This window comes from Tamandua tetradactyla, chromosome 3, assembly GCF_023851605.1.
Source record: "Tamandua tetradactyla isolate mTamTet1 chromosome 3, mTamTet1.pri, whole genome shotgun sequence".
In the NCBI taxonomy this organism is placed as follows: Eukaryota; Metazoa; Chordata; class Mammalia; order Pilosa; family Myrmecophagidae; genus Tamandua; species Tamandua tetradactyla.
In genome coordinates this window covers 129161154-129172935 of record NC_135329.1, presented here as the reverse complement: position 1 = coordinate 129172935, position 11782 = coordinate 129161154, and the positions used below count along the sequence as shown (strand labels likewise).

At 43.3% G+C, this 11782-nt stretch overlaps 1 protein-coding gene across 12 annotated transcripts in view; it reads right to left on the bottom strand.

The window, feature by feature from the left end:
- Window positions 1-554: 554 nt before the first annotated feature.
- Window positions 555-11782, bottom strand: part of PKP4 (plakophilin 4) — a 291835-nt gene continuing 280607 nt past the window's right edge. For 9 of the 12 annotated variants that reach the window (XM_077153913.1, XM_077153914.1, XM_077153915.1 and 6 more), the window contains 5 exons: window positions 8128-8212; window positions 7888-8005; window positions 5223-5351; window positions 3399-3472; window positions 555-1562 (listed from right to left, as the gene is read on the bottom strand). In XM_077153913.1, coding sequence (XP_077010028.1) covers window positions 1314-1562; window positions 3399-3472; window positions 5223-5351; window positions 7888-8005; window positions 8128-8212 — 655 coding nt within the window. In that variant the 3' untranslated portion in view covers window positions 555-1313. The remainder of the gene's footprint in view (window positions 1563-3398; window positions 3473-5222; window positions 5352-7887; window positions 8006-8127; window positions 8213-11782) is intronic. The other 3 variants (XM_077153916.1, XM_077153917.1, XM_077153918.1) reach the window with 2 other exon arrangements.

Here is an 11782-nt window from a genome sequence, read left to right as displayed (position 1 = left end):
CCATTTCTCTAGGACTTCCCTCTAATCCATCCCTACTACAAGAATTACTGCTTCTCATGGAATTAGCAAAATAATTAAGAATTTTTTTGTTTACTACTTTGGTGCCAACCAAAGAAATGCCCAACCTCCGTTTCTAGGTAGTTACTGAGTTCCTACTGAAAATGATGCCAAAAGGAATCTTTGTCAGTATAATTACAGCTGGCTGCCAGATAGAATTCTCTTGGGTGAAAAGTGGTGTTGAATACATACAGCAGTCTGAAAAAAAAAACATGATCAAACTGTAGAGTGCGTTACACTCAAAACAGATCCTCACAAATAAAAATAGTAATATAAAGAAAGAGGAGGAAAGTTCAGAGCTTCTTCTTTGGTGTGGTTCATTTCACAAATAAGACTATATTAGTTGTATAAAACTAAGAACAGTCCAAAATAGTTGGATATATTTATGCTGTTTCCAACATGTAATTAGATTCACATTTATTCAATATGCTTTTCTATATTACATAGCAAAAACAAACAAAAAAACAAGCAAAAAAAAACCAAAAACAGGGAACAAGTTTCCAAGGATGTAATCTCCACATTTATTTTTCTTCCATGTGCATAGAAAATGGCAGTGAAGTGTCCTATGAAAGAGGCAGCGAATGGGCATGGCGGTGCTATACCAGACTGGACTTTGTGCTTCAAAGGTACACTATTCATTTTGAAAACAAAGGATGCTGTAATTTGATTTTAATTGCTAACAGTTCCCGTGGGTTTCCCATTTGTTTTCTAAGCTGTCAGTTTCTTCAAATCTCTTTTCAAATGACACACTGCTTACAAATGATGGCACTTAACCAATGTGGCATTTCCATATTTACATCAACAAAAGAAATTTACAAGACATAATAGCATACAATCTTGACATTTAGTAATAGCAATAAAACATGAAGGGCATCCATTTTATTTTTTTTCTGTACAAACTATCAGAACATAACTTTATTCACATTAAAAAAATCATTTTTAATTTGATTTGACCTACACATTCCCCATCTCATTTTCACCCATTTCTCAAACCTCTCATCACATCGCCCACACCTTCATCAGACTACAGAATCTACAGGTAATTAGACCTAACACCTAAATAGAGCTTAGAAAGTCCTCTCTTCCAAAGGTTTCCCTACTTCCCTGATAATTCCTCAAAAAAGAAAAAAAAAAAAGCTCTTCACTCATTCCTTCCATTTCACTTTCACATTTCACCATCAAATCAGCAAGACGGACTTTTCACCTCAATCCAAACAAGGTTAGAAAGAAGGAGTTCCTCCACCGGGCGTCTGAGGCTACACCCAGGAGTCCGGGGACCCTGGGTACTGTTCTGCCCGGTAAGAGGGTCGCTTAGTGGAATAAAAGTCTACGTAATTTGTGGTTGATTTCAGTCCATACTGTGTTGAGTAATCGGTAGAAGCTGGAAAGTGAACTCGGTCATCAAAATAAGGATCTTCATAGCTATGAGGAGACTGCAAATATAATCTGTATGCGTCAAAGTTCTTTCTGTTGGAATCATCTTGACTATAATACAGCTGTTGATGCTGTTGACAAAATGAAAGAGCAAATAAATACAGGCAATCTTTTGAAATGTGAGCTTAAGGAAAATTAATGTGGGCTTCCTGCATATTTTTAAATCAATATTCCAGTATTTTTGGACTTAGGTTAAACATTGTTTCTGGTGAGCATGGGATGTAAAGGCCTTTAACCTGTACATCTACAGGGGGGCTGGCTGAGTTGGCCTGTCCTGTCCTAAGGCCTCTAGAGAAGTTGATGCCTGAGGAGGGCCCAAGGTCTCTGCGGCAGGTGGCGCCGGCTGCCCCTCTCCTTACTGGAGGCCCGCTCGGAGCTCTGTGCAGGAGGCAGCCTTACCTGGGTGTTCCCAGTGAGGCGGTGGCCTGCTTTTTGCTTTGAAACACAAGGGAATCACTGGCACATCATGAATTTAGTTTGGGATTGGCTACAATTCTCGAACAATTGTAAAATTACAGAACTGTCTTTTTAAAAAAAAGTTACTTCAAAGATGAAGAGGACTCTATATCCTCAATTTGAAAAGGAATATATGGTTTGATGAACAGCAGTCAGACTTTAGAAACTCTGCTATAAGTTGTGATATTAAAGGAATAAGCAATCTTAAGGCAGGAGAGTAATAAAATTAGAAGACATGTGAGCAAATTCAACCCCAGAGGAAAAGATTTCCCCAAACCAGGGCTAATGAATCCGGCTGCAAGGCTGCCGGGGTGAAGCGCGCGGCGTGTTCACACAGGGCACACTGTCCCCATTCCCTTTTGTGTCGTCTTATCTTTGACTTCATATTAATTTCTTCAAAATATATTTGCAAGAAAACTGTCATGGTTCTTATACTTTTCTCCTGCTTTTAACATGTCCAAATCCTCCTACATACTTTGTATGATGTAATGAATTTGCCAAATGTGTGTCAGCATCACATTCTAAAACTAAATGTATTCTGACATTGTCAGGAATTCAGAGCCAAACTCTCTTTTTAATTTACATTACTGTTTTGATTCTGAGGCTATTTTTCCCAACTAAAAACAAACCTATTGTATTTATTATGAATAACCTGGGAAATTCCTTTTCTTGCATATACAGAAAGAAGATAAAATGGAAGGAGGTTTTAGAACATCCTCATTTAAAGGACAGGATACAGTCTTATTTTGAGACTTCCCTGTTGCTCATGTGCTATTGGCAGGTAAGAGGAGACATTAGGTGAGCCAGGTGGGCCCCAGGACAAACCTTCAGTGGATCAGGAAAGACCCACAATTGATCTGAGGCCCCCCCAAAGAAAACTGAGATTTGAGTGTGTCACAACCACAATTTCCCACTTGGCTAAAAGACTGAGGTCTACACCAGCTGGGCTGAGTCTGCCTTCATCTCTGGGATGACAGAGACCTACCTGGCTGTGGGCTCAGTGTTTCTAGATCATGGCAGCTTGGACAAGGAGGGGAATCATGAAAATGGAGAATGAGGTATCCAAAAAGGAGAACAATGAGATGAGAGAATGAAGTGTGCTTACCAACTTTTCCCCACACAGAGGGTGGAAGAGATTTTATAGCCTAACCGAAAAAAGAGTGGGGAAAAGGAATTGTTGGGCAAAGGAACATGAATTAAAGACGTCTCAGCTGGATCCCATCAGTGGCAGGTGGTCTCAGTAGCACCGACTTGGATATTCAAGAACATGAGGCTACTTTGGAACTGATTTGCTTAACCCACGGATGAGTTTCCGAGGAGTGAAGATCCCCAGGGAAAGCTCCTGGGCTACGGCCGTGTTGGCTCAGCTCTCGCAAGTCAACCGGCGTGGACCCCTCACTGCGTTGATCCCTGCTAATCGGCCTTCTGTAAAAATGAGATTGCAAATTCACCTGTAGCCGTCTATTTTGTTCTCTTGCTGGTGAGGAATAGGAACTGATGTAAATTGGTGAAGGTTTGCTGGAGCCTGTAAGAAAATATTTTATGAAATTAAAACTAGTGCTCATTACTCTGGCCCATGAGGCTGTGCGGCCTCCCTGTGCTAGGAGGGGCGTTCCCTGATGGGGTCTGCCTTCCCAGGCGCCAGCACAGACCTGACAGTTGGCCGCCGGGGACCCCTGAATCTTGCCTGGCTGCTGCTTACTTTGGGGTGACTGGGAGCTAATGAATATGGTGAAAACAGGCCATGTGTATTTCACCAAAAAGGAAGGCCAGCTCAGAGCCCATCCAAAACAGGGGTCCTTTCAACCTCTGGTCATTGTGGGGAGCTGTGTGCACCTGCACTTGCCATGACTTTTATCCCTGTGAACACAAACTGTTCCTTGTGGGGATTTCCTTGGCTGGGTTTGAATAGCAGCACTGCCCCTTTAAGCTGAGGAAGACCACTTTTCCAGGGATCTAAGCTAGAACATGGGTTCAGAGACAAGAAGTGAAATATAACATCAGTATAAGACCCATGCCTTCAGACCAGTTTTGGTGCCAAATCCCAGATAAGGGGAAGGAGACACGGCCACATTCAGAGCAATCCGGCAGCACAGAGGACCAGCCCTGTGTAAGCCATATCTAAGTGCTGCTTTACAACAAAGAGAACTTCATTACAGAATAATTGTCTTCAGAGATCTATGGTAGATTCCTTTTGGTGTCATAAGTTACCCTTCTGTTACTGTTAAGGTTTAACCAAGGTTTTTATTTTTATTTTTTTAATGACGAAAATGAAACATACTAGAGGCAAATTAGTTCACTGAAGCAAGCAAAGAAGACACAGAAGGGTGTGCGTGCTAGATAGGTGATCTTTAAAATAAAGCAGGCTGCTGCAAACCTGAAGCAATAATGCAGGCTTCTGTGTGCATTTTCTTTGCAAAGAGCTTGGTGTTTGAAATGTAGCATCTGCTATTTTTGAGCTATTAATTGCCATAGTAACAATACTTGATTAGTAAACAGTCCTGTGAAATCACAATTTCAATGACAACAGCACAACTGAGAATGCTCCCCCAGCAGTAGTTAAGCTGCCACCAGCTTTTATTTATTTCTTTTTAATAAATAGGTTTTTTGAGAAGTTTTTTTTTTCGGTAGCTCACACTGCCTTATTTGAAACCTCTAGAGCAGTTATAATTTGCAAGATAGCTGAGAAAGGGGATGGTATAAGATCCAGGCAACCGTTGGGCAGGCATCCTTTAAATAAATATATATGCAGCTTTCTGAATAGGACATCAAGCATTAATCCTATGGAAGATTATTTTTATCATTCTTAAAAAAAGAGATCACTTTGAGGAGAAACACAGTAAACATTTGCTATTCATCCCAATTCCTTATTATGGAATCATGAAATCGATCTCCATTCCTGGGTCTGAATTTAAGAGGTGAGCCCATGTAGGAGATGTGGCTTTGCAAAGCTGCATAGAGATCAGCATTTGGCACATGTAGAAAACAGGGACAGACTGCGTGAGCAGGGGAGTGCCTGCCAGGCAGTTGGCAAGGATCTCTCTTTTGGGTAGAGCCCCTTTGTGCTTGTGGCCTACCCTACCTCTACACCAGCTTGTCTTACTGGAAACAAGGCAAAGGCAACAGCCCTCGGAGAAGGAAATGGTGAGAATGGCACACAGTCTGCTGCTGGGGGACCTCTCAGGAAAGGCACGGGCCACTTGCCGGGCCATTGGCAGGTGCCTGGAAACATGCAGCTTCTCGAAACACTATCACTCAGCCAACTGGCGCCTTACCAGGGTACAGGCCTTTATGTGTGGCATCCCCTTGGCTATTGTAATACTGCATAGGTGGCTGGGTCCTATCGTATTCAGAGCGAGGGTCTCTGATTCCTAACAGTGCTGGTGAGGAAGAGGTGCTGCCGACTGAAGGGAGAGGCACGAGAAGGAGGGAGAGAGAACAAGGGGAGAAAGAAAAATCAGACTGTCAGGCTCAGGAAAATCCACTCCGGAAAAACAAAGGTCAGTAATTAGAGCTGCCACCGGGGCTGGCGCTAAAAATCAGCTCAGATCGTAGAGCTGCTGTGAGGTGAAAAGCAGCCCGACTGGAGAGAAAAGGAACCTGCGCTGGAGGCTGCCACGGGTGAATCAGCAAGGTCAGCGCCTGAGCTCACCTGCCAGCCAGAGTGTATGCTGCCCCATTTGCAAAGTGCACGGCAGAACCTTTGCAGGTTTCATGAAGAACATGTCTCCATGACTTGATTAGGCCTTCGCGATGGAGTAAGTGATAACTTACTAGCTATGAGTTATATTTGCTATTTTATGATCTCAGTTCTGTTGCTTGTAAAATATCAATCCATTATCCTTTATGTATTGCTCTTTAGTAAATAGACGTTTTATGGCCGGTTTTTATTTCTAATTATTTAAAAAATATCTGCATCTCTAAATGTGTTTGAATAATAGTGCCCAGCCCATAAAATTTATAGTTCTTTTTATGGAGATCAGCTGTCAGGGAAATTATATAAACCCAGTCAGCCTGGCTCATTGAAAAGCTCATGGTACCAAGGAGCCCCCAACTTCGTAAAGTCTCAGAAGCATTTTTATTCCAGCTTGAGCCAACTATTTAATAACAACATATCTATCCATGGGTCAAATTTTGGATATTTTTGCACAGAGGGATAAGAGAAACATTTCACATTTTATTTTCCTTGATCTCATTTTACACTGAAGCTAATTATAAATAAGAGTGGTCACTTATTCACTGGGTATACTTGAAAGTCATAGCCCCAAACCTTGGCATCAGTGATTTTGCCTGTACTGATGCTTTTGGGGAAGGACTGACATTGGGATATTTTTTTCTAAAAAGTGACTTCACCAACATAAGGTTGCTCCATGTTAAATGAGTGAGCAGGTGTGGGCAGTGTCTATGGGCTACTCACCTTGTTTCCTTTCTAGAAGGAGGAAGGGCAGAGAACAAGTCTGCCTACCTTATACAATCACATGAACAAGGCAAGAGATGTACCCATAAGCCCAGACCATACTAGGGTTGAAGGGGTCGACCATCAGCCCTTAGAGAAACTGGAGACTCAGGAGTGAAGATGAACCCTGCCTGTGAATGGGATCTAGAAAGGGGCCCAGGAAGCTGGACAGAGGCTGCTCAACAATGTCAGGGGTATATATTTATGAAATCCTCAAAAAAAAGTTCATTGCTTAGGAACTAGGTCCCAATTCTGTCTGAAATGATTCTTTTGCCTGTGTATCTGCCTTTTGTTAAGCAGCCAAATCTCCTGCTTCCCCTGGGCTCCCTATTCCTGACTCCCTAAAGGATTTTGAGCACTTTTATGAAAGAAAACAGCTTTAGGCTACACCTGGAGTTCACAAGGATTTTAAAAACAGGCGTCAGTCTCTTTGAAGAAGACAACTCATAATTTAAAAACTAAGATATAAATACACACCAAACACAGTAGGCATGGATAATTAAAAAAAAAAAATCAGTAATAAGTGGAGACATCCAATTATGTGGTAAGAACCACCGGCCCTATATTAGTCTTTTTGGCCACATCTGTCCACTTGAGAAATAAGACTGCCAGTAGTAGCAGCACAGATAATATTTGTATGTCAGAACGGATGAATTAAAGCCAAATAAAAATAAAATACTTATTACTTTTCCTGTTTCATTTAGTTAAGAATTAAATTTACAGGATTGACTTGGCTTGGTAGTAATATCCTATCCTCTCATGTAAAATAATTTAGTCTGGGTCTCAATATGGATTTCTTTCTTTCTACCAAGTTAAACACCACCAATAGGTAGGCTGAGTAGCTGCCAAGATTCTCAACTTAATCAAAGGGATTCCTACAAACCCACCCTCTAAGGCCTGTTTGTATTAGCTGTGGACTCTGGACACCTGGAAGGCAGCCAGGGGATGAAGGTTTAGCTGGTGAGGAGGAAGATGTAAGAAAGATCATGGCTATCCGAGATGGGGTCTGAAGATTGTGTCTCAAAGACCTTGCCTCTAAAAAGTGTTTGCCAAGAAAATGCAAAAAACACTTGGAAATAGGATTCCAAACTTGTGGTCAAGAGGCAGACAGGGCAGCTGTTTCCAGTTCAACCCCGCATGTCCCAGCGTGTGCTCCTCTACTCACCTGCATCCAGGCCACCTGTCTGGCTCATTCAATGCAGATTCCTGGGGGGAAGGGCGGGAACGGGGAGGGCTCTGAGGCACCTTTAGGTACTATAAATAGTGCAAACATGTCCAAACTTTTAAAATAGAAGGAGGAAGGTAGGTTTGTTTTCTACAGTAGTTTGTAATTCCCAGAGATGACTCTGGGCTTGATGAGCCAATTTCCCTCCTTGGTGGGTGGAGATATCAGGCTCAATCAGCTCATGTTCAGTCTTCTCTGGGTAGGAAACAATGTTCTGTCACACAAACGTTCTCACGAAAATGTGACATTTCCCACTGACCTGACTGAATGATGGGTGACATCTGTTGGTTGGTGGTAGACAAGGAAGGATGTGATTTGAATCGGTCTCGCTCTAATGTCGACACGGGTGTAATAAAATGGTTCTGATTCCACCCATCCTGTGGTGTTAGAAGAGAAAAGAAACCTCTCAAAATGAATAATGACATTTCATTACAATAAATGATTACAAACGTGTGTTCTGATGAATGCTAATCATGCCAGAGCTATTCTTAAAAGTTACCTTTTTATAAATGCTCCGGAGGTCCCGATATTGCCATAATGTATTCAAGACCTGGGCTGCTGCCTTCACCACTTTCAGAGATGATCTAGGGAGAGAGCGGGGATGTTAATGAGTGTTGAGTGGCACAGCCTCAGAATGCAGACCAGTGGCTAAGGGGCTCTCCCTGCAAGGACCAGAAGGTATGGGGGCTGCTGCGAGAAAATATCACCAAGGACTCCGGGGTGCCTGGCTGTCAATCAAGTTCAGGGCTGGCCAGAGGTAGAAGGAACAGCAGTGAGGCCAGCGGGCTCTGGATCCTCAGTGAGAGCCCTGGGCAGGACGAGCTCACTAGCCCTCTGAATGGAGGGCCTCTCTCAGGTGTCAGCCCCTATTTACCAGGGGCCGCCGACTTGGCTGGGGATTTGGGATTATTGTAATCTAACTGTCTGGGGACCCCCCAAATTAACTTGATATGCAGGTTTTTTTCCTGCCCATTTTCAGGCCTTCATCTAAACACCTTCATAGCCTTCTTATCATTTACACTTCTACACAAACAAACGCACATGTGCTGTAACGTTTGACTTGGAAAATACGGTCAGTTACTACTTCCCCTCTCTGAGGACATTTTGTAGAATGTCACTGCCTGTCCCCCGGTGCCACTGGCACCGGCTGGAACATCACCGACCACACTGCATGTCGCCTCGGGAGCTGTGGCTTCCAGCCCTTGGCTAAGGCCCTCGAGGCCACGGCAGCACAGTCTTCATGGGCCAGGGTTTGGCCAGTCAGCCCCAAGGATAACCAAACACTTCTGTCTTCAGAATTCATTTTAATGTTGAAACTTTGACTTCAACTTAATCTAAAAGCTGATTTCTTTGTTCACCTCTTACCTTTCCAATTAAACTCTCACCAAATGGGGAAGAGAGAGTGAGCAGGCCACCAGCCACTTCCTCTGCCCCTAACCTCAGAGTAGGGGCTGCTAATGATTTGGAGGGCCTTGGGGAGGGCTGGGTGTAGGCAAATTCAGGGGCTGCTGCTCCTGGTGGTGGGCATGTCTGCACCCACTCCTACTTAAGACTCACTCTTCTCAGTGATCCTGACTAGTCAAGGGTAGAATCAGATAAAAACCAATCCACTCTAAGCCTTTCTAAACTTTACACTTTTAAGAAGGACAACAGAACAAGGTCTTCAATATCAAGAAATGAACAGAGATGAAATGTTAGGCAATATGCTGACTTGAAAGAATGTATGGACCCTAGAAAAACCATGTTTTAATCAAAATTCCATTTCATAAAGGCAGAATAATCCCTATTCATTACTGTATGTTTGAAACTGTAATCAGATCATCTCCCTGGAGCTGTGATTTAATCAAGAGTGGTTGTTAAACTGGATTAGGTGACGACATGTCTCTACCCATTTGGGAGGGTCTTGATAAGTTTCTAGAGTCCTATAAAAGAGGAAACATTTTGGAGAACAAGAGATTCAGAGAGAACAGAGCAGAATGACATAGCCACGAGAAGTAGAGTCCACCAGCCAGCAACCTTTGGAGATGAAGAAGGAAAATGCCTCTCATGGAGCTTCATGAAACAGGAAGCCAGGAGAAGCTAGCAGATGAAGGGCTCGCCATGCGCCCTTCCAGATGAGAGAGAAACCCTGACTGTGTTCACCTTGTGCCTTCTCACTTGAGAAAGAAACCCTGAACTTCATCGGCCTTCTTGAACCAAGGTATCTTTCCCTGGATGCCTCAGATTGAACATTTCTATAGACTTGTTTAATTGGGACATTTTCTCAGCCTTAGAACTGTAAACTAGCAACTTATTAAATTCCCCTTTTAAAAGCCATTTCGTTTCTGGTATATTGCATTCTGGCAGCTAGCAAACTAAAACAGGCACCCATGAAAATACTGGCTTCTGAAAGATAGATTTTTGGAGCAGGGCCTCCCCCCCTTCACAGCCACTGAATTCTCAGCTGGGTCCTGATATTACTGCTGTTTCTCTCCCTGTGTTTACGTGCAAGGCAGCTGGGATTAAGGCTTGAGAGGCAGGTACCCTGCCTGCCTCTGACAGCATCCTCAGCAGGGAACAAGCAGGAGTGGGCCAGGTACACAGGTTGACACAAAGAGCCAGTTGAGATGTTTTTAGATACAAATTCTAAGGGCAGAAACCTGACTCATGAGAAAAGCAAGGAATTTTCTCTGCTCCTTGAGAGTTATATATCCTCATCTCCAGTTCTTATCAGCCCACATTCTCATAAACGTATGACTTCGATGCTGTTACAGCCAATGGTTGGGCGGGCCTCACCTGACCAAACAGGAGCATGTGATCCTTGCTCAACTTTGAAACACTTCCTTTTCTTCTGAATGCTCCTGCCACTCCTTAGGTTTGCTGGATGGACCCCATCTCCCTGGTATCTCAGCCTATCTCATGGCTCTAAATATGCCATTAATATACCAGTGTTGCCCAAATTTGTATTTCTAGTCTGCATCTCAACCCTGAACTCGAATGATGTAGACTCTACTATTTTCCAGACACTCAATCTGAGCATCCAATGGACGTCGCCAGTGTAGCATGTCTAAAACAAACTCCCAATCTTCAGCTAAAACCCTGCTCCTCCTGCAGACTTCCCCATCTTGCTAAGTGGCAATTCCATCCTTGCAGTCTCTTTTGCCAAGGACCTTAGAGCTATTCTTGGCGCCTTGCCTCCTCTCATAATTGTTGAATGACTCCATCAACAAATTCTGTTGCTTCTACCTTTCAACTTTATCAGAATCAACAACTTCTTAACTTCCTCAAAACCTACCCCCATTAGTGTCTCCTGGGGGTGGGATGGGGAGGTGTCAAGCCATTCTGTTATCTTTAAAAGGTAAGTCAGATCATGTCACTCCTCTGTTCAACAGTCTGCAGTGGCTTCCTCTTTTACTCAGAGGTTACCTGGAGGGTCCTGAACATCTGGTCCTCATTTCTTCTCTGACTTTTCCTCCTTCATTCTCCCCCTCACTTACTCTTTTCCAGCCCCCTGGCTTTCTTGCTGTTTGTCAAACACTAGGTACTCTCCCATCTCAGGGCCCTCACATTGGTTCTCTCTGCATTGCTCTCTCCCTCTCCTCCTCCAGTCTTTGCTCCAAAGGTGCTATTTCCATGAGGCCACCTTGAGCACCCTATTTAAAACTGTAATGCCTTCTCTGTCCCTTGCTCTGACATGCCTTATCACTTCCCCAATTTTATTATTTGCCCCACCACTCAAAAACACCTGATACACTCCATGTGTTACTTACTCATTTGGAACCCCTGGCCGCCTCCCCCATGGAATGTAAGCTCCCCAAGGGTAGGGACTGTTACATGAGCCACTCACCGCTGCACCTCAGCACCAAGAACAGTGCTTGGTGCATAGTAGGTAGGCAATAAATACTTGCTGAATCAATCACAAGGAAAATTAAGTGTATTCTGTCAGAAGAGATTTCTACCTGGTCCAGGGCTTTCTGAATCTTTTGTTTTAAAAAAAAGATTAGATTGGGTAATCCTTTTATAAATATATAAGCACACTGGCACTGCTACAGCATTTTTCCAGTTTCTTCTTATGCCTTTCATAAGTGAAGGTTATTTAATTAAACTTTAAGAGCACAAAGGCCATCAAGGTTACTTCAGGGAACAGGTTACTCCCAGAGGGGGAGTTAGTGGAA